This window comes from Anolis sagrei, chromosome 4 (genome assembly GCF_037176765.1).
Source record: "Anolis sagrei isolate rAnoSag1 chromosome 4, rAnoSag1.mat, whole genome shotgun sequence".
NCBI classification, from domain to species: Eukaryota; Metazoa; Chordata; class Lepidosauria; order Squamata; family Dactyloidae; genus Anolis; species Anolis sagrei.
In genome coordinates this window covers 3,924,492-3,948,829 of record NC_090024.1, presented here as the reverse complement: position 1 = coordinate 3,948,829, position 24,338 = coordinate 3,924,492, and the positions used below count along the sequence as shown (strand labels likewise).

Here is a 24,338-nt window from a genome sequence, read left to right as displayed (position 1 = left end):
TTTCCTGGTTGTCCTTGAGCCCCCACTTTGGGTGCATCCACACTGTAGACTTAATGCAGTTTGGCCCTGCTTGAGCTGCTAGGGGGACCCTCAGAGCTGTAGTTCGGACCATCCTCCAAAAAATCGGGTGCCCTGACAAATTTGTGAACATCCTGCGGCTCCTCCATGATGACATGATGGCAACAGTCCTGGACAGCAGTGGCTCCCAAAGTGACCCATTTAAGGTGGAATCGGGTGTCAAACAGTGATGTGTTATTGCCCCAACTCTATTCTCCATCTTCATCGCTATGATACTTCACCTTGTTGATGGGAAGCTTCCCACCGGAGTGGAGATCATCTATTGGACAGATGGCAAGCTATTCAACCTCAGCAGACTGAAAGCCAAAACCAAGGTCACAACAACATCTGTTATAGAACTCCAGTATGCTGATGACAACGTCATCTGTGCGCATTCAGAAGAAGATCTACAAGCCACTCTCAACACCTTCGCAGAAGCATACACGAAGCTCGGATTGTCATTGAACATTGAAAAAACCAAGGTGCTTTTCCAGCAGGCACCAGCCAACCCCTCTCCAATGCCAGAAATACAGCTTAATGGTGTCACATTAGAAAATGTTGACCATTTCCGCTCCCTTGGCAGCCACCTCTCCACCAAAGTCAACATCAACACCGAAATACAACACCGCCTGAGCTCTGCGAGTGCAGCATTTTCCCAAATGAAGCAGAGAGTGTTTGAGGACCGGGACATCCATAGGGAGACCAAGGTGCTTGTCTATAAAGCTATTGTCCAACCCTGCTATATGCCTGTGAGACGTGGACTGTCTACAGACGTCACATGCAACTCTTGGAACGATTCCAGCAGCGTTGCCTTTGCAATATTCCACAAATCTCTTGGGAAGACAAGTGGACAAACGTCAGCGTGCTGGAAGAAGCAAAGACCACCAGCATTGAAGCGATGGTCCTCTGCCATCCCTTGATGTATGGCAGGAACACATCAGGAAAACAGCAGAGAGGAAACAACCAGGCACATCTTAACACCTCTCAACAAAAGATTTTCCCAGGCTCAGCCAGGCCTTCAAATGCTAATGAAGGTGGTCAGTTGAAACATTCACACCTAGCTCCAGCAGAGAAGAGCTCTTTGCCCCACCCCAGCCATTCCACAGATATATAAACCCTTTTTCCTACTTCCAACAGACCTCACTACCTCTGAGGATGCTTGCCATAGATGCAGGCGAAACGTCAGGAGAAATGCCTCTAGAACATGGCCATATAGCCTGAAAAAACCCACAATGACCTATGGGAGTTGTAGTCTGAGATATCTTTTGGGAGGCAGGTCTGCTCAGAGATAAAAAGCAGTATGTTGCTATTGTTGTTGTTGTTATTATTGTTGTCTGATGGATTTCCAAAGGAGAGCAGTCAAGGAAACTCGGCACAGCCAAACTCAGATTCAGAATAGTTCTTGATTTTGCTTCTTGAAACTATGCCTTCTTCTTTGCCTTCCCAGTTTGTGGACCTCTGCATCCTCCTGGGCTGCGACTACTGCGAGAAGATCCGTGGTGTGGGCCCCAAAAAGGCCCTGAAGCTGCTCCGGCAACACGGCAGCATTGAGCAGGTGGTGGAGCACACCTCTCGCCAGGTACGCAGCCTTCCCTGAGCTGAGTGGAATTGGGGGGCGGAGGGGGCCACGGGGTCGAAGATGTGGGTTGAGCGTGAAGAGGAAGGACACAGAACGTTCTCCCACAGCTAGGTCGCATTCAAGCCATGGATGCTGTGCTGAGAGACAGGTGAGATATTAGATGGATAGATAAATAAATAGGTAGGTCAGTAGTTCGATAGATAGATAGATAGATAGATAGATAGATAGATAGATAGATAGACAGAGAACACATAATAGATGTAAAGATAGATAGATAGATAGATAGAGAACACATAATAGATGTAAAGATAGATAGATAGATAGATAGATAGATAGATAGATAGATAGATAGACGGAGAACACATAATAGATGTAAAAATAGATAGATAGATAGATAGATAGATAGATAGATAGATAGATAGATAGATAGATAGATACATGGAGGGAGGGAGGGATGGCCAGATCAATATAAATGGATGGATAAATGGAGAATTTATGGAGGGGTGGGTTGATAAAGGATAGATGATTCAATGATGCATGGATGGATGCATAGACAGAACGGATGGAGGGATGGATAGATATAGATGGATAGATAGATGGATAGATGGACCAGTAGATTGATAGATTGATAGATTGATAGAGGATAAGTGGGTGGATAGATAGATAGATAGATAGATAGATGGATGGATCTGTAGACAGACTGATAGGGATAGATGAATAGATGGACCAATCAATTGATAGATTAATAGTGGATGGATAGATGGATAGATAGATAGATTGATATAAATGGATTGATAATTTCTGTTGAAATTGTCAATGGCCATTGAAATCCACAAGCATGTGGACAATTTCAACAGAAAGGAAGAGACCATGAAAATGAACAAAATCTGGCTACCAGTATTAAAAAAACTCTAAAATTAGAACAGCAAAACAGCAGAGAGGAAACAACCAGGCACATCTTAACACCTCTCAACAAAAGAATTTCCCAGGCTCAGCCAGGCCTTCAAATGCTAATGAAGGTGGTCAGTTGAAACATTCACACCTAGCTCCAGCAGAGAAGAGCTCTTTGCCCCACCCCAGTCATTCCACAGATATATAAACCCATTGTCCTAATTCCAACAGACCTCACTACCTCTGAGGATGCTTGCCATAGATGCAGGCGAAACGTCAGGAGAGAATGCCTCTAGAACATGGCCCTATAGCCCGAAAAAACCCACAAGAACCTAGGCTACACACAATTGGTTGGAAACCCACTCCAACCCGGGCTGGAACTCATGACCTTTTTGGTCAGAGTGATCTTAATGCAGCTGACACTCATCCTGCTGCGCCACAATCCCGATGGGTAGAGGATAGATGACTAGATGGAACAATACATCATGAGGGGATCAGTGGATAGTTGGATGGATGGAGGATAGATAGCAATATAGAGAATACATGGATGGGTGGATTGATGGAGATAAAGAGAGGGATATTTTCCTGCCTCTTGGCAGAATGGGGTTGGACTAGATGGCCCATGAGATCTCTTCCAACTCTATGATTCTATATATAGATCATAGAATCATAGAATTGGAAGAGACCTCATGGGCCATCCAGTCCAACCCCATTCTGCCAAGAAGCAGGAATACTGCATTCAAATCACCCCTGACAGATGGCCATCCAGCCTCTGCTTAAAAGCTTCCAAAGAAGGAGCCTCCACCACACTCCGGGGCAGAGAGTTCCACTGCTGAACGGCTCTCACAGTCAGGAAGTTCTTCCTCATGTTCAGATGGAATCTCCTCTCTTGTAGTTTGAAGCCATTGTTCCATTGCGTCCTAGTCTCCAGGGAAGCAGAAAACAAGCTTGCTCCCTCCTCCTCCCTGTGGCTTCCTCTCACATATTTATACATGGCTTCTCTTCTTCAGGCTAAACATGCCCAGCTCCTTAAGCCGCTCCTCATAGGGCTTGTTCTCCAGACCCTGGATCTTTTGTGTCGCCCTCCTCTGGACACATTCCAGCTTGTCAATGTCTCTCTTGAATTGTGGTGCCCAGAATTGGACACAATATTTAGATGGATGGATGGATCTAAAAATGGATTGATAGATGAATAGATTCATGGATGGGTGGATGCCAGCATTCTCCCTTTTGCAGAAGCACCCCTTGCCGGACAACTGGCCACTGGCCGAAGTCCGGGCTCTCTTCCTTGATCCGGCGGTGGCCCCTCTGAGCCAGGTGGCCCTGGAGTGGAGGGACCCTGACGAGGAGAGGCTGGTGTGCTTCCTGGCGCATGAGAAGCACATGAAGTGAGTGCGGATGGGGTTCTATTGGGATGCTTGGGGTGGGACTGGCGAGAAAGCAGGGAAGTCATTCATGCAGACACGGGCCAACTTGGGCCCTCCCTCCAGGTGTTTTGGACTTCAACTCCCACAATTCCTAACTTACTTACTTACTTACTTAGGCGATCCCTCGTTGGACGAGTAAGATGGTCTTCCATTATGGATTTCCTTGTGGGTCCGTATGTGGCTGTGGAGCCCTATTCTTGCTCTGCATCTTCTCCCGCAGTGAGGAGGGCATTGGTTTCCAGGTGGAAGGCGGTCCCGGTCGGGGTTGGCTTGATGCGCCTTCCTCCTGGCACGTTTCTCTCTTTCACCCTCCACTCGTGCCTCCTCAAATTCTGCAGCACTGCTGGTCACAGCTGACCTCCAGCTGGAGCGCTCAAGGGCCAGGGCTTCCCAGTTCTCAGTGTCTATGCCAGAGTTTTTAAGGTTTCTTTGAGCCCATCTTTCAATCTCTTTTCTTGTCCACCAACATTCCGTTTTCCGTTCTTAAGTTCGGAGTAGAGCAACTGCTTTGGGAGACGGTGGTCAGGCATCTGGACAACGTGGCCGGCCCAGCGGAGTTGATGTTGGAGGACCATCGCTTCAATGCTGGTGGTCTTTGCTTCTTCCAGCACACTGACGTTTGTCCGCTTGTCTTCCCAGGAGATTTGCAGGATTTTCCGGAGGCAGCGCTGATGGAATCGTTCCAGGAGTTGCATGTGACGTCTGTAGACAGTCCACGTCTCACAGGCATAGAGCAGGGTTGGGAGGACAATAGCTTTATAGACAAGCCCCTTGGTCTCCCTACCGATGTCCCGGTCCTCCAACACTCTCTGCTTCATTCTGGAAAATGCTGCACTTGCAGAGCTCAGGCGGTGTTGTATTTCGGCGTCGATATTGACTTTTGTGGAGAGGTGGCTGCCAAGGTAGCAGAAATGGTCCACATTTTCTAATGTTACACCATTAAGCTGTATCTCTGGCATTGGAGAGGGATTGGCTGGTGTCTGCTGGAACAGCACTTTGGTTTTCTCAATGTTCAGTGATAGGCCGAGCTTCTCGTATTCTTCTGCGAAGGTGTTTAGGACTTGTGGCTGTTAGGACTTGTGGGAGTTGGAGTCCAAAACACCTGGAGGGAGGGCCCAAGCTGGCCCGTGTCTGCATTAACTGGAGCCTGTGTTTTGCAGTGAGAGCCGTGTTCGTCGTGGGATGGAAAAATGGCGAGAGAGTTTGCCGAAGCAGCCTCAGCCCCCGGAGCCAGGGTTTGGGGCAGAGGACGGTCCCCGGCAGGCAAAGATGGAGGATTTCTTCCAGGTCAAGAAGCGCCCGCACCAGGTGATGTTATCGAGCATGACCACCCCCACCCCTAAAGAAAAGGAAAACATAGTCCCACCATGAAGAGAGTCATAGTTTCCCAAGGTCACGAGGCCAGGATGACCGGCATTGGCCTCCATCCCTCTAGTTCCTCCTTTCTTCCATCCTCCCTCCCTCCTTCTTTCCTTCTCTCCCTCTTTTTCTTCCTTCCTTCCTTCCCTGTCTGTTCTCCTTGCCTGCCTTCCCTCATCTTTCCCTTTTTCCTTCCTTCCTTCCTTCCTTCCTTCCTTCCTTCCTTCCTTCCTTCCTTCCTTCCTTCCTTCCTTCCTTTCTCCCTCCTTCTTTCCCTCTATTTTTCCTACTTTATTTATTTCCCCCTTTCTCCCTCCCTCCCTGTCTTTTTCCATCCTTCCCGTTTTCCTTCTTTCCTTCCTTCTTCTTTCCCTCTTTTTCCCTACTTCTCTCTTTCTAAGTTTTTGCCCTTTCTACCTCTTTCCCTCTCTCTTTTTCCCCTTCCTTCCTTCCTTTCTCTCTCCTTCTTTCCCTCTCTTTATCGGTTTCTCCTTCCTTTTAAATTTATTTATTTTCCTCTTTCTTTCTTTCTTTCTTTCTTTCTTTCTTCCTTCTTCTTTTTCTTTCTTCTTCTCTCTCTCCCTCCTTCTTTCCCTCCCTCTTTTTCTTTCTCCCTTTCTTTTCTCCTCCCCCCTCTCTCCCTACTTCCCCTCTTTTTTATTTCCCTTTTTATTTTTCCCTCCTCCCCTTTTCTTCCTTCCTTCTTTCCTTTTTGTTTCCCCCTTTCTTTTCTCCTTCCTTCCTTCCTTCCTTCCTTCCTTCCTTCCTTCCTTTCCTTCCTTCCTTCCTTTCCTTCCCTTCCCTTCCTTCCTTCCTTTCCTTCCTTCCTTCCTTCCTTCCTTCCTTCCTTCCTTCCCTTCCTTCCTTCCCTTCCCTTCCCTTCCCTTCCCTTCCCTTCCCTTCCCTTCCCTTCCCTTCCCTTCCCTTCCCTTCCCTTCCCTTCCCTTCCCTTCCCTTCCCTTCCCTTCCCTTCCCTTCCCTTCCCTTCCCTTCCCTTCCCTTCCCTTCCCTTCCCTTCCCTTCCCTTCCCTTCCCTTCCCTTCCCTTCCCTTCCCTTCCCTTCCCTTCCCTTCCTTCCTTCCTTCCTTCCTTCCTTCCTTCCTTCCTTCCTTCCTTCTTTCCTTCTTTTCTCCCTCCTTCTTTCCCTCTCTTTTTCCTATTTCCCTTTATTTATTTCCCCTTTTCTCCCTCCCTTCCTGCCTTTTTCCATTCCTCCCCTTTTCCTTCTTTCCTTCCTTCCTTCCTCTTTCCCTCTTTTTCCCTACTTCTCTCTTTCTAATTTTTTGCCCTTTCTCCCTCTTTCCCTCTCTCTTTTTTCCTTTCCTTCCTTTCTCTCTCCTTCTTTCCCTCTCTTTTTTTCTTACTTCTCTATCGATTTTTCCTTCCTTTTAAATTTATTTATTTTCCTCTTTCTTTCTTTCTTTCTTTCTTTTTCTTTCTTTTTCTCTCTCCCTCCTTCTTTCCCTCCCTCTTTTTCTTTCTCCCTTTCTTTTCTCCTCCCCCTCTCTCCCTACTTCCCCTCTTTTTTCTATTTCTTTTTATTTATTTATTTCCCTTTATATTTTTCCCTCCTCCCCTTTTCTTCCTTCCTTCCTCTTTTTTTCCCCTTTCTTTTCTCCTTCCTTCCTTCCTTCCTTCCTTCCTTTCCTTCCTTCCTTCCTTTCCTTCCTTCCTTCCTTCCTTCCTTCCTTCCTTCCTTCCTTTCCTTCCTCTCCTTTTAACTTGTCTTTATTTATGTATTTATTATTTCCCAATTTCTCCTTCTTTTCTTCCTTCCTTCCTTCCCTTTTTCCCTCCCTCTCTTCCTCCTTCCTTCCCTCCCTTTTTCTTTCTCCCTCTTTTCTCCTCCCTCCCTCTTTCCCTCTCTTTCCCTACTATTCATTTATTTATTTCTTTATTATTTACCTCTTTCTCCTGGTTCCCTCCCTTCTTTCTTTCTTTCTTTCTTTCTCCTTCCTTCCCTCCCTTTTTCTTTCCCCCTTTCCTCTTTCTTCCCTCTCTTCCTCCTTCTTTCCCACTCTTTTTCCTACTTCTCTTTATTTACTTACATACTTATTTATTTCCTTCTTTCTAATTCCTTCCTTCCCTTTTTCTTTCCCCCTTTCCTTTATCCTCCCTCCCTCCTTCTTTCCCTCTCCTTTTTCCTACTTCTATTTATTTATTTATTATTTGGGTTGTTGTAGGTTTTTCCGGGCTATATGGCCATGTTCTAGAGGCATTCTCTCCTGACATTTCACCTGCATCTATGACAAGGATCCTCAGAGGTAGTGAGGTCTGTTGGAACTAGGAAAAAGGGTTTATATATCTGTGGAATGACCAGGGTGGGACAAAGGACTCTTGCCTGCTGGAGCTAGGTGTGAATGTTTCAACTGACCACCTTGATTAGCATATAATGGCCTGACAGTGCCTGGAGCAAACTTTTGTTGAGAGGTGATTAGATGTCCTTGTTTTTTTCCTCTCTGTTGTTGTGCTGCATTTTTGTTGCATTGCATTTTTAACAAACAAACAAACGAACAAACAAACAAAACACAGAATTTGCAAGCTTGGTAGTTGATTAGATGTCCTTTGACCAGTATCTGGCCACTTGGAGTGCCTCTGGTGTTGCCGCAAGAAGGTCCTCCCTTGTGCATGTGGCAGGGCTCAGGGTGCATTGTAGCAGGTGGTCAGTGGTTTGCTCCTCTCCACACTCGCATGTCGTGGATTCCACTTTGTGGCCCCATTTCTTAAGGTTGGCTCTGCGTCTCGTGGTGCCAGAGCGCAGCCTGTTCAGCGCCTTCCACGTCGCCCAGTTTTCTGTGTGCCCAGGGGGGAGTCTCTCATTTGGTATCAGCCATTGGTTGAGGCTCTGGGTTTGAGCCTGCCACTTTTGGACTTTCGCTTGCTGAGGTGTTCCAGCGAGTGTCTCTGTAGATCTTAGAAAACTATTTCTTGATTTAAGTTGTTGACGTGCTGGCTGATACCCAAACAAGGGATGAGCTGGAGATGTCTCTGCCTTGGTCCTTTCACTATTGGCTGCTACTTCCTGGCGGATGTCAGGTGGTGCGATACCAGCTAAGCAGTGTAATTTCTCCAGTGGTGTAGGGTGCAGACACCCCGTGATAATGCGGCATGTCTCATTAAGAGCCACATCCACTGTTTTAGTGTGGTGAAATGTGTTCCACACTGGGCATACATACTCAGCAGCAGATTAGCACTGCGCAAGGGCAGATGTCTTCACTGTATCTGGTTGTGAACCCCAGGTTGTGCCAGTCAGCTTTCATATGATATTGTTTCTAGCAAACACCTTTTGCTTGATATTCAGGCAGTGCTTCTTGTAGGTCAGGGCATGGTCCAGAGTGACTCCCAGGGATTTGGGTGCGCTGCAATGCTCCAGTGGGATTCTTTCCCAGGTAATAATCCTCAGAGCTCGGGATGCTTGTCTGTTCTTAAGATGAAAAGCACATGTCTGTGTTTTAGATGGGTTGGGGATCAGTTGGTTTTCCCTGTAATAGGCAGTAAGGGCACTTAGAGCTTCGGAGAGCTTCTGTTCTACCATCTCAAAGCTCCCTCCTTGAGCGGTGATGGCACGGTCATCAGCATAGCTCTCTGTCCCTTCTGTCAGTGGCTGGTCATTTGTGTAGATGTTGACCATGGATGGAGCCAGCACGCTCCCCTGAGGCAGGCCGTTCTTCTGTTTCCGCCATCTGCTTCTCTGGCCCTGGAACTCAACAAAAAAGCTCCTGTTTTGTAGCAGGTTTCTTATGAGGCGGGTGAGGTGGTCGTCCTTTGTGATACTATACATTTTTCTCAGGAGGAGGCAGCGGTGGTTCACAGTCTCATAGGCTGCTGACAGGTCTATGAAGACAGCTCCTGTGATCTGCTGCCTTTCAAAGCCATCTTCTATGTGCTGAGTCAGGTTCAGCACTTGCGATGTGCAGCTTTTGCCTTTCCTGAATCCAGCTTCAGGAAGAGAAAATTAAAGACCTTGTGGAACTACAACTCCCGGGTGCCTCGTCGCCTTGAGCCAGGGCTGTTGAAGAGGTGTCTTTCTGCAACGGTGCTCTTTTGTGCTTTCTCTGCTCTTATAGAAAGTTTTGGGTGGTAATAATAATAATAATAATAACAATAATAATAATAATAATAATAGATACCTGCCTCTCCCTGTGGCTCACTGGAATGACATTTATTCCATTTGCTTTTCCGCTTTGCAGGTTCCCAGTGGCCCACTTTCCAGGAAGAAGCAAAGGCTCAAACACCAGCCGGAAAATGCAGCCAGGACTTGAGGAAAAAAAGCATTTATTCATTCCTGAATTTATTTTTCTGCCTTGCATTAGCGAAGCTTTGAATATTGAAGCTTTCCCAGCACTCCAGGGGGAAAAAAACCATCTGACAGTACTTGGACTTCAATGGAATCCTGGGATTTGTAGTTTGTTTAGGCAGCAGCCCTTTTGTTCAGAGAAGGTCAAAGACCTGGATTTCAGGAAGGCCTTCTTTGACAAGGTCCCCCATGACCTTCTGGCAAGGAAACTAGTCCAAGGTGGGCTAGGCAAGACTATGGTGAGGTGGATCTGTAATTGGTTAAGTGGACGAACACAGAGAGCGCTCACTAATGCTTCCTCTTCATCCTGGAAAGAAGTGACAAGTGGAGTGCCGCAGGGTTCCGTCCTGGGCCCGGTCCTGTTCAGGATCTTCATTCATGACTTAGATGAAGGGCTAGAAGGCAGGATCATCAAGTTTGCAGACGACACCAAATTGGGAGGGATAGCCAATAGTCCAGAGGACAGGAGCAGGACTCAAAACGATCTTGACAGATTAGAGAGATGGGCCAAAACTAACAAAATGAAGTTCAACAGTGACAAATGCAAGATACTCCACTTTGGCAGAAAAAATGAAATGCAAAGATACAGAATGGGGGACAATGCCTGGCTCGAGAGCAGGACGTGTGAAAAAGATCTTGGAGCCCTCGTGGGGAGGAAGGTAAACATGAGCCAGGAATGTGATGTGGCAGCAAAAAAAGCCAATGGGATTTTGGCCTGCTTCAATAGGAGCCTAGTGTCTAGATCTAAGAAAGTAATGCTACCCCTCTATTCTGCTTTGGTTAGACCACATCTGGAATATTGTGTCCAATTCTGGGCACCACAATTCAAGAGAGATATGGACAAGCTGGAATGTGTCCAGAGGAGGGTGACTAAAATGATCAAGGATCTGGAGAACAAGCCCTATGAGGAGCGGCTTAAGGAGCTGGGCATGTTTAGCCTGAAGAAGAGAAGGCTGAGAGGAGATATGATAGCCATGCATAAATATGTGAGAGGAAGCCACAGGGAGGAGGAGGGAGCAAGCTTGTTTTCTGCTTCCCTAGAGACTAGGACACAATGGAACAATGGCTTCCAACTACAAGAGAGGAGATTCCATCTGAACATTAGGAAGAACTTCCTGACTGTGAGAGCCGTTCAGCAGTGGAACTCTCTGCCCCGGAGGGAGTGTGGTGGAGGCTCCTTCTTTGGAAGCTTTTAAGCAGAGGCTGGATGGCCATCTGTCAGGGGTGATTTGAATGCAATATTCCTGCTTCTTGGCAGGGGGTTGGACTGGATGGCCCATGAGGTCTCTTCCAACTCTTTGATTCTATGATTCTATGATTCTATGACCTTAGAAAACTACAACTCCTTGGCTTAGAGTCATAGAGTTGGAAGAGACCCCATGGGCCACCTAGTCCAACCCCCTGCCATGCAGAAAAAGCACAAAGTATCCCTGACAGATGACCATCCAGCCTCTGTTTAAAAGTTTCCAAGGAAGAAGCTTCCACCGGACTGCGTGGCAGAGAGTTCCACTGCTGAACGGCTCTCACAGTTAGGAAATTCTTTCTAATGTTCAAGTGGAATCTCCTCTCCTATAATTAGAACCCATGGCTCCTATGCCGTCGCACCTGGGGCTATAATTCTTAGTGAAAGAGACATAGACGTGACATCTTTCTCCCAGGGGATTGCTTCTTGCCTTCCTTTAAAGAACTGGAACTCCCAAGGACCAAAACAGCATAGATAACTCAAAATAGGTTTTATTGTTCACAAAGAGTTATCCCTTTAAGGCAATAAGCTGGAAGTTTCAAAGGGGTGAAGGAAAATATACATTATAGTCTCTGGTTGTCTTGGGTCCAAGGAGATTTCGCAGCTGAGAAGCTTTTCCTGTTCCCTCTTTTCTCAATGGCTGTGAAGGACGGAACAAACACAACCCCCAGTGCAATGGCCTATGTTGAAGGCACAGAGTCCTCCCTTTGATGCCAAAGGACCGGTTTGAATGCACTTCGGTCTCCACAATGTTGTCCAGGGCGATCTGGGCATGAAGCATGAGTCCCAAGGGTAAAAACCTTAGAATTGGTGATGAGAGGTAACTTAATCAAGGGCTTTAGAGCCAAGTCTTTCTCATGTCTGATAGAAAGTTTGATGGTAGAATGGAAAAGGAAAAGCTCTGCCCTCCTTCAGGAAGAGGTGGAGCCAAGCAATTGAGCTGAGGAAGCAATATAACTGGTGCAAACAACATTGATTGACAGCTATGAATAACCAACTAATCCAACTATACATTTACAAACTAGGCAAGTTTCGGCATGTTATACAGTTTAAACCTTTGCACTTTAAAATTCTACACACAGGTGGTGCCACACGCGACGTCACAGCTCCATTGAGTCCTAGTTTCTAGGGCAGCAGAATGGAAACCTGCTCCCCCTTCCTTAGGACACCCTTTCACATATGGATACATGGCTTTTAGGTCTCCTCTTGTTGGGGTTCAGCCTGTGTATGAATCATAGAATCATAGAATCATAGAATCAAAGAGTTGGAAGAGACCTCATGGGCCATCCAGTCCAACCCCCTGCCCAGAAGCAGGAATATTGCATTCAAATCTCCCCTGACAGATGGCCATCCAGCCTCTGCTTAAAAGCTTCCAAAGAAGGAGCCTCCACCACACTCCGGGGCAGAGAGTTCCACTGCTGAACGGCTCTCACAGTCAGGAAGTTCTTCCTAATGTTCAGATGGAAACCTGAACCTGATTCTCTGATTGTATTTCCTGATGCCAATGAAGATGTGGATTCTGAAGTCAATGTAGAAGATGACGGTTTGTGTAGTGAAACTCCTGCAGCCTTGGAAAGTGAAAGTCCAAATTCCCATGAGAATATTTCAGAGCCAAGCAGTGAACATTCACTCCCTTTTCTTCCCAGTCTTAGCTATCCAGAGAATCCGACACCTGGGCTCTCTAATGAGGATAGGAGAGGGCAGATTTGGCAGAGCAGGGGAGAATCTCAAAGTTTACGAAGGTCAGCTAGATTGAGAGAAATGCAAACAAAGCCTTCAGGCGTGTCACGTAATAGATTTCTCGGCATTAAGTACCTTTCACCTGGATGCATCTTCAGACTAGGCATCGTTCCAGATTCATGCATCACCTTTGGCAGCTCTCCTGATTCCAGTGGCCTTGTTCCTAAGAGGCTTCCTAGTTGCTTCAAGTACGGTTAGTGGATTGCTAACAGGTTCCAGGATTTAGCAGTGTTACTGTGGGTTTTTTGATCTTGTTCATGGACATTTCTTGTTGCTGATTTTTACTGTGGCTTTTTACCTTGCATATTTTCTCTATTTTTGTACTCATCTTTCATCAATAAAAAAGGATTGTTTTTCCTGAAATCAAGTGTGGTGGATTGTTGTCTGAGGGTCCAGTTTCCTGCTCTGGGTTGCAACACCTCTCCACCTTCTCTTCTGCAGCTAAACAGACCCTGTTTAAGGCACTCCTCATAGGGATTCATGGTTGGGAGAATGGAGGGGGATTTGGTTGACTGTCTGGATGAGGGCAAGCAAATTGAAGTTGAATCCATAGAATCATAGAATCAAAGAGTTGGAAAAGACCTCATGGGCCATCCAGTCCAACCCCATTCTGCCAAGAAGCAGGAATATTGCATTCAAATCACCCCTGACAGATGGCCATCCAGCCTCTGCTTAAAAGCTTCCAAAGAAGGAGCCTCCACCACACTCCGGGGCAGAGAGTTCCACTGCTGAACGGCTCTCACAGTCAGGAAGTTCTTCCTCATGTTCAGATGGAATCTCCTCTCTTGTAGTTTGAAGGCATTGTTCCATTGCGTCCAAGTCTCCAAGGAAGCAGAAAACAAGCTTGCTCCCTCCTCCCTGTGGCTTCCTCTCACATATTTATACATGGCTATCATATCCCCTCTCAGCCTTTGCTTCTTCAGGCTAAACATGCCCAGCTCCTTAAGCCGCTCCTCATAGGGCTTGTTCTCCAGACCCTTGATCATTTTAGTCACTCTCCTCTGGACACATTCCAGCTTGTCAATATCTCTCTTGAATTGTGGTGCCCAGAACTGGACACAATATTTCAGGTGTGGTCTAACCAAAACAGAATAGAGGGGTAGCATTACTTCCCTAGATCTAGACACTAGGCTCCTATTGATGCAGGCCAAAATCCCATTGGCTTTTTTTGCCGCCACATCACATTCCTGGCTCATGTTTAACTTGTTGTCCACGAGGACTCCAAGATCTTTTTCACATGTACTGCTCTCGAGCCAGGCATCGTCCCCCATTCTGTATCTTTGCATTTCGTTTTTTTTCTGCCAAAGTGGAGTATCTTGCATTTGTCCCCGTTGAACTTCATTTTGTTAGTTTTGGCCCTTCATCTCTCTAATCTGTCCAGATCATTTTGAATCCTTCTCCTGTCCTCTGGAGTATTGGCTCTCCCTCCCAATTTGGTGTCGTCTGCAAACTTGATGATCCTGCCTTCTAACCCTTCATCCAGACAAGACAGAGTTCCTCCTGGTCAGTCGCAAGGCCGAAAAGGGTATAGGGTTGCAACCTGTGCTGGATGGGGTCGCACTCCCCCTGAAGACGCAGGTTCACGTCTTGGGGGTCCTCCTGGATTCATCACTGAGCCTGGAATCTTAGGCTGCAGTGATGGCCAGGGGAGCGTTTGCTGCGCCCATACCTTCGGAAGTGAGACTTGGCCACGGTGGTCCACGCTCTCATTACATCTAGGATAGACTACTGCAACACACTCTACATGGCGTTGCCTTTGAAGACTGCTCGGAAGCTTCAAATAGTCCAACGAGAGGCAGCCAAGTTAATAACTGGGGCGACATACAGGGAGCATACAACTCCCATGTTACGCCATCTCCACTGGCTGCCAGTTTGCAATCGAGCACAATTCAAAGTGCTGGCTTTGGCCTATCAAGCCCTAAATGGCCCCGGCCCAAATTAGCTGTCCGAACGCATCTCCCCTATGAACCATCGCGGAGATTAAGATCCTCCGGGGAGGCCCTGTTCTCCATCCTGCCATTGTCACAGGTGCGATTGGTGGAGACGAGAGACAGGGCCTTCTCGGTGATTGCTCCCCAGCTATGGAACTCCCTTCCTGGTGAGATCAGATTGGCCCCCTCCCTCCTGTCCTTTAGAAGGATGGTCAAAACCTGGCTGTGGGACCGAGCTTTCGGGACAGAGCAAAAACACAGGCTGTATGGCCATCTGTCTGGAAGGCTCAAATTGTGCTTTCCTGCCTGGCAGAAGTGGGTTGGACTAGATGACCTCTGGGGGTCCCAACTCTAGGATTCTGTGGAAGTACTTAAACACAACCTGGATGGCCATCTGCCTGGAAGGCTTAGATTCCTGCCTGGCAGAAGGGGGTTGGAATGGATGACCTTTGGGGGTCTCTTCCAACTGTAGTGAAAATATAGACTGCTTGAGACTCCAGTAGAGTCTCTCTCCTTCTCTGGAGGCTTTTCAACAGAGACTGGCTGGCCATCTGTCGGGAGAGATTAGATTGTGCCTTCCCCCCTGGCAGAAATGGGTTGGACTGGATGACCTCTGGGGGTCCCAACTCTAGGATTCTGTGGAAGTACTTAAACACAACCTGGATGGCCATCTGCCTGGCAGAAGGGGGTTGGAATGGATGACCTTTGGGGTCTCTTCCAACTGTAGTGAAAATATAGACTGCTTGAGACTCCAGTAGAGTCTCTCTCCTTCTCTGGAGGCTTTTCAACAGAGACTGGCTGGCCATCTGTCGGGAGAGATTAGATTGTGCCTTCCTCCCTGGCAGAAATGGGTTGGACTGGATGACCTCTGGGGGTCCCAACTCTAGGATTCTGTGGAAGTACTTAAACACAACCTGGATGGCCATCTGCCTTGCAGAAGTGGGTTGGAATGGATGACCTTTGGGGGTCTCTTCCAACTGTAGTGAAAATATAGACTGCTTGAGACTCCAGTAGAGTCTCTCTCCTTCTCTGGAGGCTTTTCAACAGAGACTGGCTGGCCATCTGTCGGGAGAGATTAGATTGTGCCTTCCTCCCTGGCAGAAATGGGTTGGACTGGATGACCTCTGGGGGTCCCTTCCAACTCTAGTATTCTATGGTAATATTTAAACATAGGTTGGATGGCCATCTGTTAGGAGGGCTTAGATTGTGCCTTCCTGCCTGGAAGAATGGGTTAGGGCTGGATGTCTTTTGGGGGTCCCTTCCAACTTCAGATTTCTGTGTCAGTACTTAAGCACAGCCTGAATGACCATTTGTCGGGACTCTAGTATTCTATGGCAACACAGGTTGGATGGCCATCTGTCTGGGAGGCTTAGATTGACTTCAGTTGACTTCTGCACGATCTTTTTAATCTTTGAAAACCCTTTGAAATACAACTTTCATTGATTCCCAGAATCGACAGGTGCACTGATTCCTGGCAGAAGGGGGTTGGACTGGATGGCCTTTGGGGGGCCCTTCCAACTCTAGGATTCTGTGGTAGTATCTAAACACAGGTTGGATGGCCCTCTGTCGGGAGGGCTTGGGTTGTGCCTTCCTTCCTGGCAGAAGGGGGTTGGACTGGATGCCCTTTGGGGACCCCTTCCAACTCTAGGATTCTGTGGTAGTATCTAAACACAGGTTGGATGGCCCTCTGTCGGGAGGGCTTGGATTGTGCCTTCTTTCCTGGCAGAAGGGGGTTGGACTGGATGACCTTTGGGGGCCCCTTCCAACTCTAGGATTCTGTGGTAGTATCTAAACATAGGTTGGATGGCCCTCTGTCGGGAGGGCTTGGATTGTGCCTTCTTTCCTGGCAGAAGGGGGTTGGACTGGATGGCCTTTGGGGGCCCCTTCCAACTCTAGGATTCTGTGGTAGTATCTAAACACAGGTTGGATGGCCCTCTGTCGGGAGGGCTTGGGTTGTGCCTTCCTTCCTGGCAGAAAGGGGTTGGACTGGATGGCCTTTGGGGGTCCCTTCCAACTCTAGTATTCTGTGGTAGTATCTAAACACATATCTCTGGTTGTACTGGTCCATTTGGAAGATGGCCAAAATGCTACTGGGGAGGAGCAGAGGATAAGTTCAACTAGCCCCAGATGTGATGACGCAGCTAGCTCAAAGCCGAAAGGAAGGCTAGCGGCCGACGGTACTGGAGGTGAACGACGAATCCGATGCTCTAAAGATCAACACACCATAGGAACCTGGAATGTAAGATCTATGAGCCAGGGCAAATTGGATGTTGTTATTGGTGAGATGTCAAGACTAAAGATAGACATTCTGGGGGTCAGCGAACTGAAATGGACTGGAATGGGCCACTTCACATCAGATGACCACCAGATCTACTACTGCGGACAAGAGGAACATCGAAGAAATGGAGTAGCCTTCATAATTAATAAGAAATTCGCTAAAGCGGTGCTTGGATACAACCCAAAAAATGACAGAATGATCTCAATTCGAGTGCAAGGAAAGCCTTTCAACATTACAGTGATCCAAATATACGCCCCAACCACAGCTGCTGAAGAAGCAGAAGTAGATCAGTTCTATGAGGATCTGCAGGAACTACTGGATAATACACCAAAAAGAGACATTATTTTCATTACAGGAGACTGGAATGCCAAGGTGGGAAGTCAAATGACAACTGGGATCACAGGCAAGCATGGTCTGGGAGAACAAAATGAAGCGGGACGTAGGCTGATAGAATTTTGCCAGGAAAACTCGCTGTGTATAACAAACACTCTCTTCCAACAACCTAAAAGACGGCTTTACACATGGACTTCACCAGATGGTCAGCACCGAAATCAGATTGACTACATCCTCTGCAGCCAAAGGTGGCGGACATCCATCCAGTCGGTGAAAACAAGACCTGGGGCTGACTGTAGCTCAGATCACGAACTTCTTATTGCTCAATTTAGAATAAAACTAAAGAGATCAGGGAAAATACACAGACCAGTTAGATATGATCTCACTAACATTCCGAGCCAATATACAGTGGAAGTGAAGAACAGATTTGAAGGACTAGATTTAGAAAACAGAGTCCCAGAAGAACTATGGACAGAAGTCCGCGACATTGTTCAGGAGGCGGCAACAAAGTACGTTCCAAAGAAAAAGAAAACCAAGAAGGCAAAATGGTTGTCTGCTGAGACACTGGAAGTAGCCCAAGAAAGGAGGAAAGCAAAAGGAAACAGTGATAATAAGGGGAGATATGCCCAGTTAAATGCGCAATTCCAGAGGTTAGCCAGAAGAGATAAGGAACTATTTTTAAATAAGCAATGCATGGAAGTGGAAGAAGACAACAGAATAGGAAGGACAAGAGACCTCTTCCAGAAAATTAGAAACATTGGAGGTAAATTTCAGGCAAAAATTGGTATGATAAGAAACAAAGATGGCAAGGACCTAACAGAAGCTGAAGAGATAAAGAGAAGGTGGCGAGACTATACAGAAGATCTGTATAAGAAGGATAATAATATTGAGGATAGTTATGACGGTGTGGTGAATGAATTAGAACCAGACATCCTGAGGAGTGAGGTTGAATGGGCCTTAAGAAGCATTGCTAACAACAAGGCAGCAGGAGACGACGGGATCCCAGCTGAACTGTTTAAAATCTTAAAAGATGATGCTGTCAAGGTGATGCATGCCATTTGCCAGCAAATATGGAAAACACAAGAATGGCCATCAGACTGGAAAAAATCAACTTATATCCCCATACCAAAAAAGGGAAATGCGAAAGACTGCTCCAACTTCCGTACAGTGGCCCTTATTTCTCATGCCAGTAAGGTAATGCTCAAGATCCTGCAAGGAAGACTCCAGCAATACATGGAGCGAGAGTTGCCAGATGTCCAAGCTGGGTTTAGAAAAGGCAGAGGAACGAGAGACCAGATTGCCAATATCCGCTGGATAATGGAGAAAGGCAGGGAGTTTCAGAAAAACATCTACTTCTGCTTCATTGACTATTCTAAAGCCTTTGACTGTGTGGATCATAATAAATTGTGGCAAGTTCTTAGTGGGATGGGCATCCCAAGCCACCTTGTCTCTCTCCTGAAGAATCTGTACAAGGACCAAGTAGCAACAGTCAGAACTGACCACGGAACAACAGACTGGTTCAAGATTGGGAAAGGCGTACGGCAAGGCTGCATACTCTCACCCAACCTTTTTAACTTGTATGCAGAACACATCATGCGAGGATGTGCGGGGCTGGATGAATGCAAGGCTGGGGTGAAAATTGCTGGAAGAAATATTAACAACCTCAGATATGCAGATGACACCACCCTGATGGCCGAAAGCGAGGAGGATCTGAGGAGCCTTCTAATCAAGGTGAAAGAAGAAAGCGCAAAAGCCGGGTTGCAGCTAAACGTCAAAAAAACCAAGATTATGGCAACAAGAATGATTGACAACTGGAAAATAGAAGGAGAAACCGTGGAGGCTGTAACAGACTTTGTATTTCTAGGGGCAAAGATTACTGCAGATGCAGACTGTGGCCAGGAAATCAGAAGACGCTTACTTCTTGGGAGGAGAGCAATGTCCAGTCTCGATAAAATAGTAAAGAGTAGAGACATCAGACTGGCAACAAAGATCCGCCTAGTCAAAGCCATGGTATTCCCTGTAGTAACCTACGGATGTGAGAGCTGGACCTTAGGGAAGGCTGAGCGAAGGAAGATCGATGCTTTTGAGCTGTGGTGTTGGAGGAAAGTGCTGAGAGTGCCTTGGACTGCGAGAAGATCCAACCAGTCCATCCTCCAGGAAATAAAGCCCGACTGCTCACTGGAGGGAAAGATACTAGAGACAAAGTTGAAGTACTTTGGCCACATCATGAGGAGACAGGAAAGCCTAGAGAAGACAATTATGCTGGGGAAAGTGGAAGGCAAAAGGAAGAGGGGCCGACCAAGGGCAAGATGGATGGATGGCATCCTTGAAGTGACTGGACTGACCTTGAGGGAGCTGGGGGTGGTAACCGCCGACAGGGAGCTCTGGCGTGGACTGGTCCATGAGGTCACGAAGAGTCGGAGACGACTGAACGAATGAACAACAACAACATCTAAACACAGGTTGGATGGCCCTCTGTCGGGAGGGCTTGGATTGTGCCTTCCTCCCTGGCAGAAAGGGGTTGGACTGGATGGCCTTTGGGGGTCCCTTCCAACTCTAGGATTGTGGGGAGAGCTTGGGTTGTGCCTTCCTTCCTGGCAGAAGGGGGTTGGACTGGATAGCCTTTGGGGGCCCCTTCCAACTGTAGGATTGTAGAATTCAGTGACTGAATAAGGCTGGATGGGCATCTGTTGAGAGGGTTTGGATGGTGTCCTCCTACTTGGCTGAAGAGGGGTGGGCTGGATGATCTTTAGGGGTTCCCTTCCAACTCCAGAATTCTGTGGAAGTACTTAAACACAGCCTGGATGGCCATTTGTCGGGAGGGCTTGGGTTGTGCCTTCCTTCCTGGCAGAAGGGGGTTGGACTGGATGCCCTTTGGGGACCCCTTCCAACTAGGATTCTGTGGTAGTATCTAAACACAGGTTGGATGGCCCTCTGTCGGGAGGGCTTGGATTGTGCCTTCTTTCCTGGCAGAAGGGGGTTGGACTGGATGGCCTTTGGGGGTCCCTTCCAACTCTAGGATTCTGTGGTAGTATCTAAACACAGGTTGGATGGCCCTCTGTCGGGAGGGCTTGGGTTGTGCCTTCCTTCCTGGCAGAAAGGGGTTGGACTGGATGGCCTTTGGGGGTCCCTTCCAACTCTAGGATTCTGTGGTAGTATCTAAACACAGGTTGGATGGCCCTCTGTCGGGAGGTCTTGGATTGTGCCTTCCTGCCTGGCAGAAGGGGGTTGGACTGGATGCCCTTTGGGGGCCCCTTCCAACTCTAGGATTCTGTGGTAGTATCTAAACACAGGTTGGATGACCCTCTGTCGGGAGGGCTTGGATGGTGTCCTCCTACTTGGCCGAAGAGGGGTGGGCTGGATGATCTTTAGGGGTTCCCTTCCAACTCTAGGATTCTGTGGAAGTGCTTAAACACAGCCTGGATGGCCATTTGTCGGGAGGGCTTGGGTTGTGCCTTCCTGCCTGGCAGAAGGTGGTTGGACTAGATGACCTCTGGGGGTCCTAGCTCTAGGATCCTGTGGGAGTACTAAAACACAGCCTGGATGGACATCTGTTGGGAGGGCTTGGATTGTGCCTTCTTTCCTGGCAGAAGGGGGTTGGACTGGATGGCCTATGGGGGCCCCTTCCAACTCTAGGATTCTGTGGTAGTATCTAAACACAGGTTGGATGACCCTCTGTCGGGAGGGCTTGGATGGTGTCCTCCTACTTGGCCGAAGAGGGGTGGGCTGGATGATCTTTAGGGGTTCCCTTCCAACTCTAGGATTCTGTGGAAGTGCTTAAACACAGCCTGGATGGCCATTTGTCGGGAGGGCTTGGGTTGTGCCTTCCTGCCTGGCAGAAGGTGGTTGGACTAGATGACCTCTGGGGGTCCTAGCTCTAGGATTCTGTGGTAGTATCTAAACACAGGTTGGATGGTCCTCTGTCGGGAGGGCTTGGATTGTGCCTTCTTTCCTGGCAGAAGGGGGTTGGACTGGATAGCCTTTGAGGGTCCCTTCCAACTGTAGGATTGTAGAATTCAGTGATTAAACAAGGCTGGATGGGCATCTGTTTGAGAGGGTTTGGATGGTGTCCTCCTACTTGGCCGAAGAGGGGTGGGCTGGATGATCTTTAGGGGTTCCCTTCCAACTCCAGAATTCTGTTGTTGTTGTTCATTCGTTCAGTCGTCTCCGACTCTTCGTGACCTCATGGACCAGTCCACGCCAGAGCTCCCTGTCGGCCGTTACCACCCCCAGCTCCCTCAAGGTCAGTCCAGTCACTTCAAGGATGCCATCCATCCATCTTGCCCTTGGTCGGCCCCTCTTCCTTTTGCCTTCCACTTTCCCCAGCATAATTGTCTTCAGAATTCTGTAGAAGTATTTAAACACACGTTGAATGGCCATCTGTCAGGAGGGCTTAGATTGTGCCTTCCTGCTGGATGGCCTTTGGGGTTCCCTTCCAACTCCAGGATTCTGTGGAAGTGCTTAAACACAGCCTGGATGGCCATTTGTCGGGAGGGCTTGGGTTGTGCCTTCCTGCCTGGCAGAAGGGGGTTGGACTGGATGGCCTTTGGGGGTCCCTTCCTTCTGCCAAGCAGAGGCTGCGGCAAAGGGAGTGCCAGCCAGAGCCGGGTGCCAAGGGAGTCTCCGTGCCGGGAGCGCGCTTGGCTGCGGGGGCGCGCCTGGAGCCGGCTGCAAGGAGGAGGAGCTGCTTTTGCCAAGGGTGCCCCCCTTCCTGGCCCCCCAAAAGCCAGGACCTCTTTGAGGGATCCTCGACATCCCCTCCTTTTGGAAACCCTACAAGAGGAGGGTCTATTTTGGGGGGAAACTCAACTGCTTCCAGGAGATCTATTTTTGGGGGGAGGGGGAGACGAAAACACCCCTCTTTTGGAAGCCCTGCAAAAGGAAGGTGTGTTTTGGGGACCCCCCTTTTTGCCAATGTACGCCTTCTATTCCTTGGTGGTCTACATCTTCTACACCCTCTTCAAGAAGGATGGCAGCCAGGAAGAGGAAGAGGAGGAAGAAGGAAAGGAAGGGGGCGAAGGGGGACCCCCAGGACCCCCCAAATACCAGGGAGGGGGCCCCAGCCAGGTAAGGAGGTGCCTTTCTTTTGGGGGGGAGGAGCCATGCATTGGGGGCATGTCACATATTTAAAGGACACATTTGTTACATTTCGGGGGGCATATTCCATTTTGGGGGGGACACAAGTGACATTTGGGGTGACATAGTTCCACTCAACCCCTTTGCAAGATTTTTTCATATTCCACTTGGGGGGCATATTGCATTTTTGGGGACACATGGTGCATTATAGGGAGCATGATACATTTTGGGGGATACATTACCCTTTGGGGGGTGTTACATTTTGGGGAGACATATTCCATTTTTGGGGGACACATGTGACATTTGGGGTGACGTAGTTCTGCTCAACCCCTTTGCAAGATTTTTATTATTCCACTTGGGGGGCATATTGCATTTTTGGGGGCACATGGTGCATTATAGGGAGCATGATACATTTTGGGGGATACATTACCCTTTGGGGGTGTGTTACATTTTGGGGAGACATATTCCATTTTGGGGGTCACATGTTACATTTAGGGGACATAATACATTTTGGTGGGATATTTTTCATGACATGTTTTGGGGGGCATATTACATTTTTGGGGTCACATGTTACACTTAGAAAGATATTTTACATTTTGGGGGACATTATATGTTTTGGGGGGCATATTACATTTTTGGGGTCACATATTACACTTAGAAAGATATTTTACATTTTGGGGGACATATGTTTTGGGGGGCATATTACATTTTGGGGGTCACATATTACATTTAGAGAGATATTTTACATTTTGGGGGACATGATATATTTTGGGGGGCATATTACATTTTTTGGGGTTATATATTACATTTTGAGTGGATACTTTACATTTTGGAGACATTATGTCTTTTGGGGGGTCACATGTTACATTTTGGAAGGATATTTTACTTTTTGGGGACACAATACATTTGAGGGACATGATATTTTTGGGGGGCATAGTACATTTCTGGGGGGCATTCTACATTTTGAGGGCGCATGATACATTTTTAGGGCACTTTGTATATTTTGGGGGACATCTTATATTTTGGGGTCACATTACATTCTGGAGGGATATTTTACATTTGGGAAACATACATTTTGGGGGGACATATTTACATTTTGGGGTTACATGTTGCCTGTTTGGAGGGATATTTTACATTTGGGGATACATTATACATTTTGGGGGGCATATTACATTTTGAGGGCGCATGATACATTTTTAGGGCACTTGATATATTTTGGGGGACATGTTCTATTTTGGGGTTACTTATATTTTGGAGAGATATTTTTCTTTTGGGGAACATACATTTTGGGGGACATATTTACATTTTGGGGTTACATGTTACCTTTTTGGAGGGATGTTTTACATTTGGGGAGGCATACATTTTTGGGGTACATACTACATTTTGTGGTCACATATTACATTTTGGGGACATGATACATTGCAGGGACATTGCATTTTGGGGGGGCATAGTACATTTTGGGGGTGCATGAAAAATTTTGGATATGCATGATACATTTTGGGGTACTTCATAGATTCTGGGGGGATGTGTTAAATTTTGGGGACACATGTTACATTTCAGAGGGATATTTTACCTTTGCAGGGACATATTTTGGGGGGCATATTTACATTTTTGGGGTCACATAGTACATTTTGGGGGGATATGTTACATTTTGGGGGGACATTATATATTTTATGGAGGTATCATACATTTTGGGGGCACATGTTACATTCTGGGGCACTTGATAGATTCTGGGGTTACATTTGGGGGTCACATATTACATTTTGGGGGGATATTTACCTTCAGGGAACATACATTAATGGGGAGACATATTTACATTTTTGGAGTCAGATATTAACATTTTGGGGTGTTATTTTACATTTTTGGGAGCATGATATATTTTTGGAGAGCATAGTAATTTTGGGGAAACAAATTATATTTTGGGGGGCACATGATAATTTTGGGGTCACATATTACATTTTGGAGGGATAGTTTACATTCAGGGAATATACAGGGTTAGTCAAAATGAATAGGCCAATAAGAATATTAATTATACCCGAATTGGCCTATTCATTTTGACTAACCCTGTACATTAATGGGGGTACATATTTACATTTTTGGAGTCACATATTACATTTTGAGGTGATA

The 24,338-nt window shown here is 47.3% G+C and overlaps 2 protein-coding genes across 2 annotated transcripts in view; both read left to right on the top strand.

Annotated features, from left to right (window-relative positions):
* The window catches only part of LOC132775175 (probable flap endonuclease 1 homolog), a 34,376-nt gene extending 24,256 nt beyond the window's left edge, over nucleotides 1–10,120 (top strand). The window contains exons 8-11 of the mRNA XM_060776008.2: nucleotides 1,505–1,636; nucleotides 3,764–3,915; nucleotides 5,115–5,262; nucleotides 9,504–10,120. Of these exons, the coding sequence (XP_060631991.2) occupies nucleotides 1,505–1,636; nucleotides 3,764–3,915; nucleotides 5,115–5,262; nucleotides 9,504–9,575 (504 nt within the window). The 3' untranslated portion in view covers nucleotides 9,576–10,120. The remainder of the gene's footprint in view (nucleotides 1–1,504; nucleotides 1,637–3,763; nucleotides 3,916–5,114; nucleotides 5,263–9,503) is intronic.
* Nucleotides 10,121–21,967: 11,847 nt separating this feature from the next.
* The window catches only part of KIFC2 (kinesin family member C2), a 64,504-nt gene continuing 62,133 nt past the window's right edge, over nucleotides 21,968–24,338 (top strand). Inside the window, exon 1 of the mRNA XM_067467223.1 lies at nucleotides 21,968–22,202. Coding sequence (XP_067323324.1) covers nucleotides 22,050–22,202 — 153 coding nt within the window. The 5' untranslated portion in view covers nucleotides 21,968–22,049. The remainder of the gene's footprint in view (nucleotides 22,203–24,338) is intronic.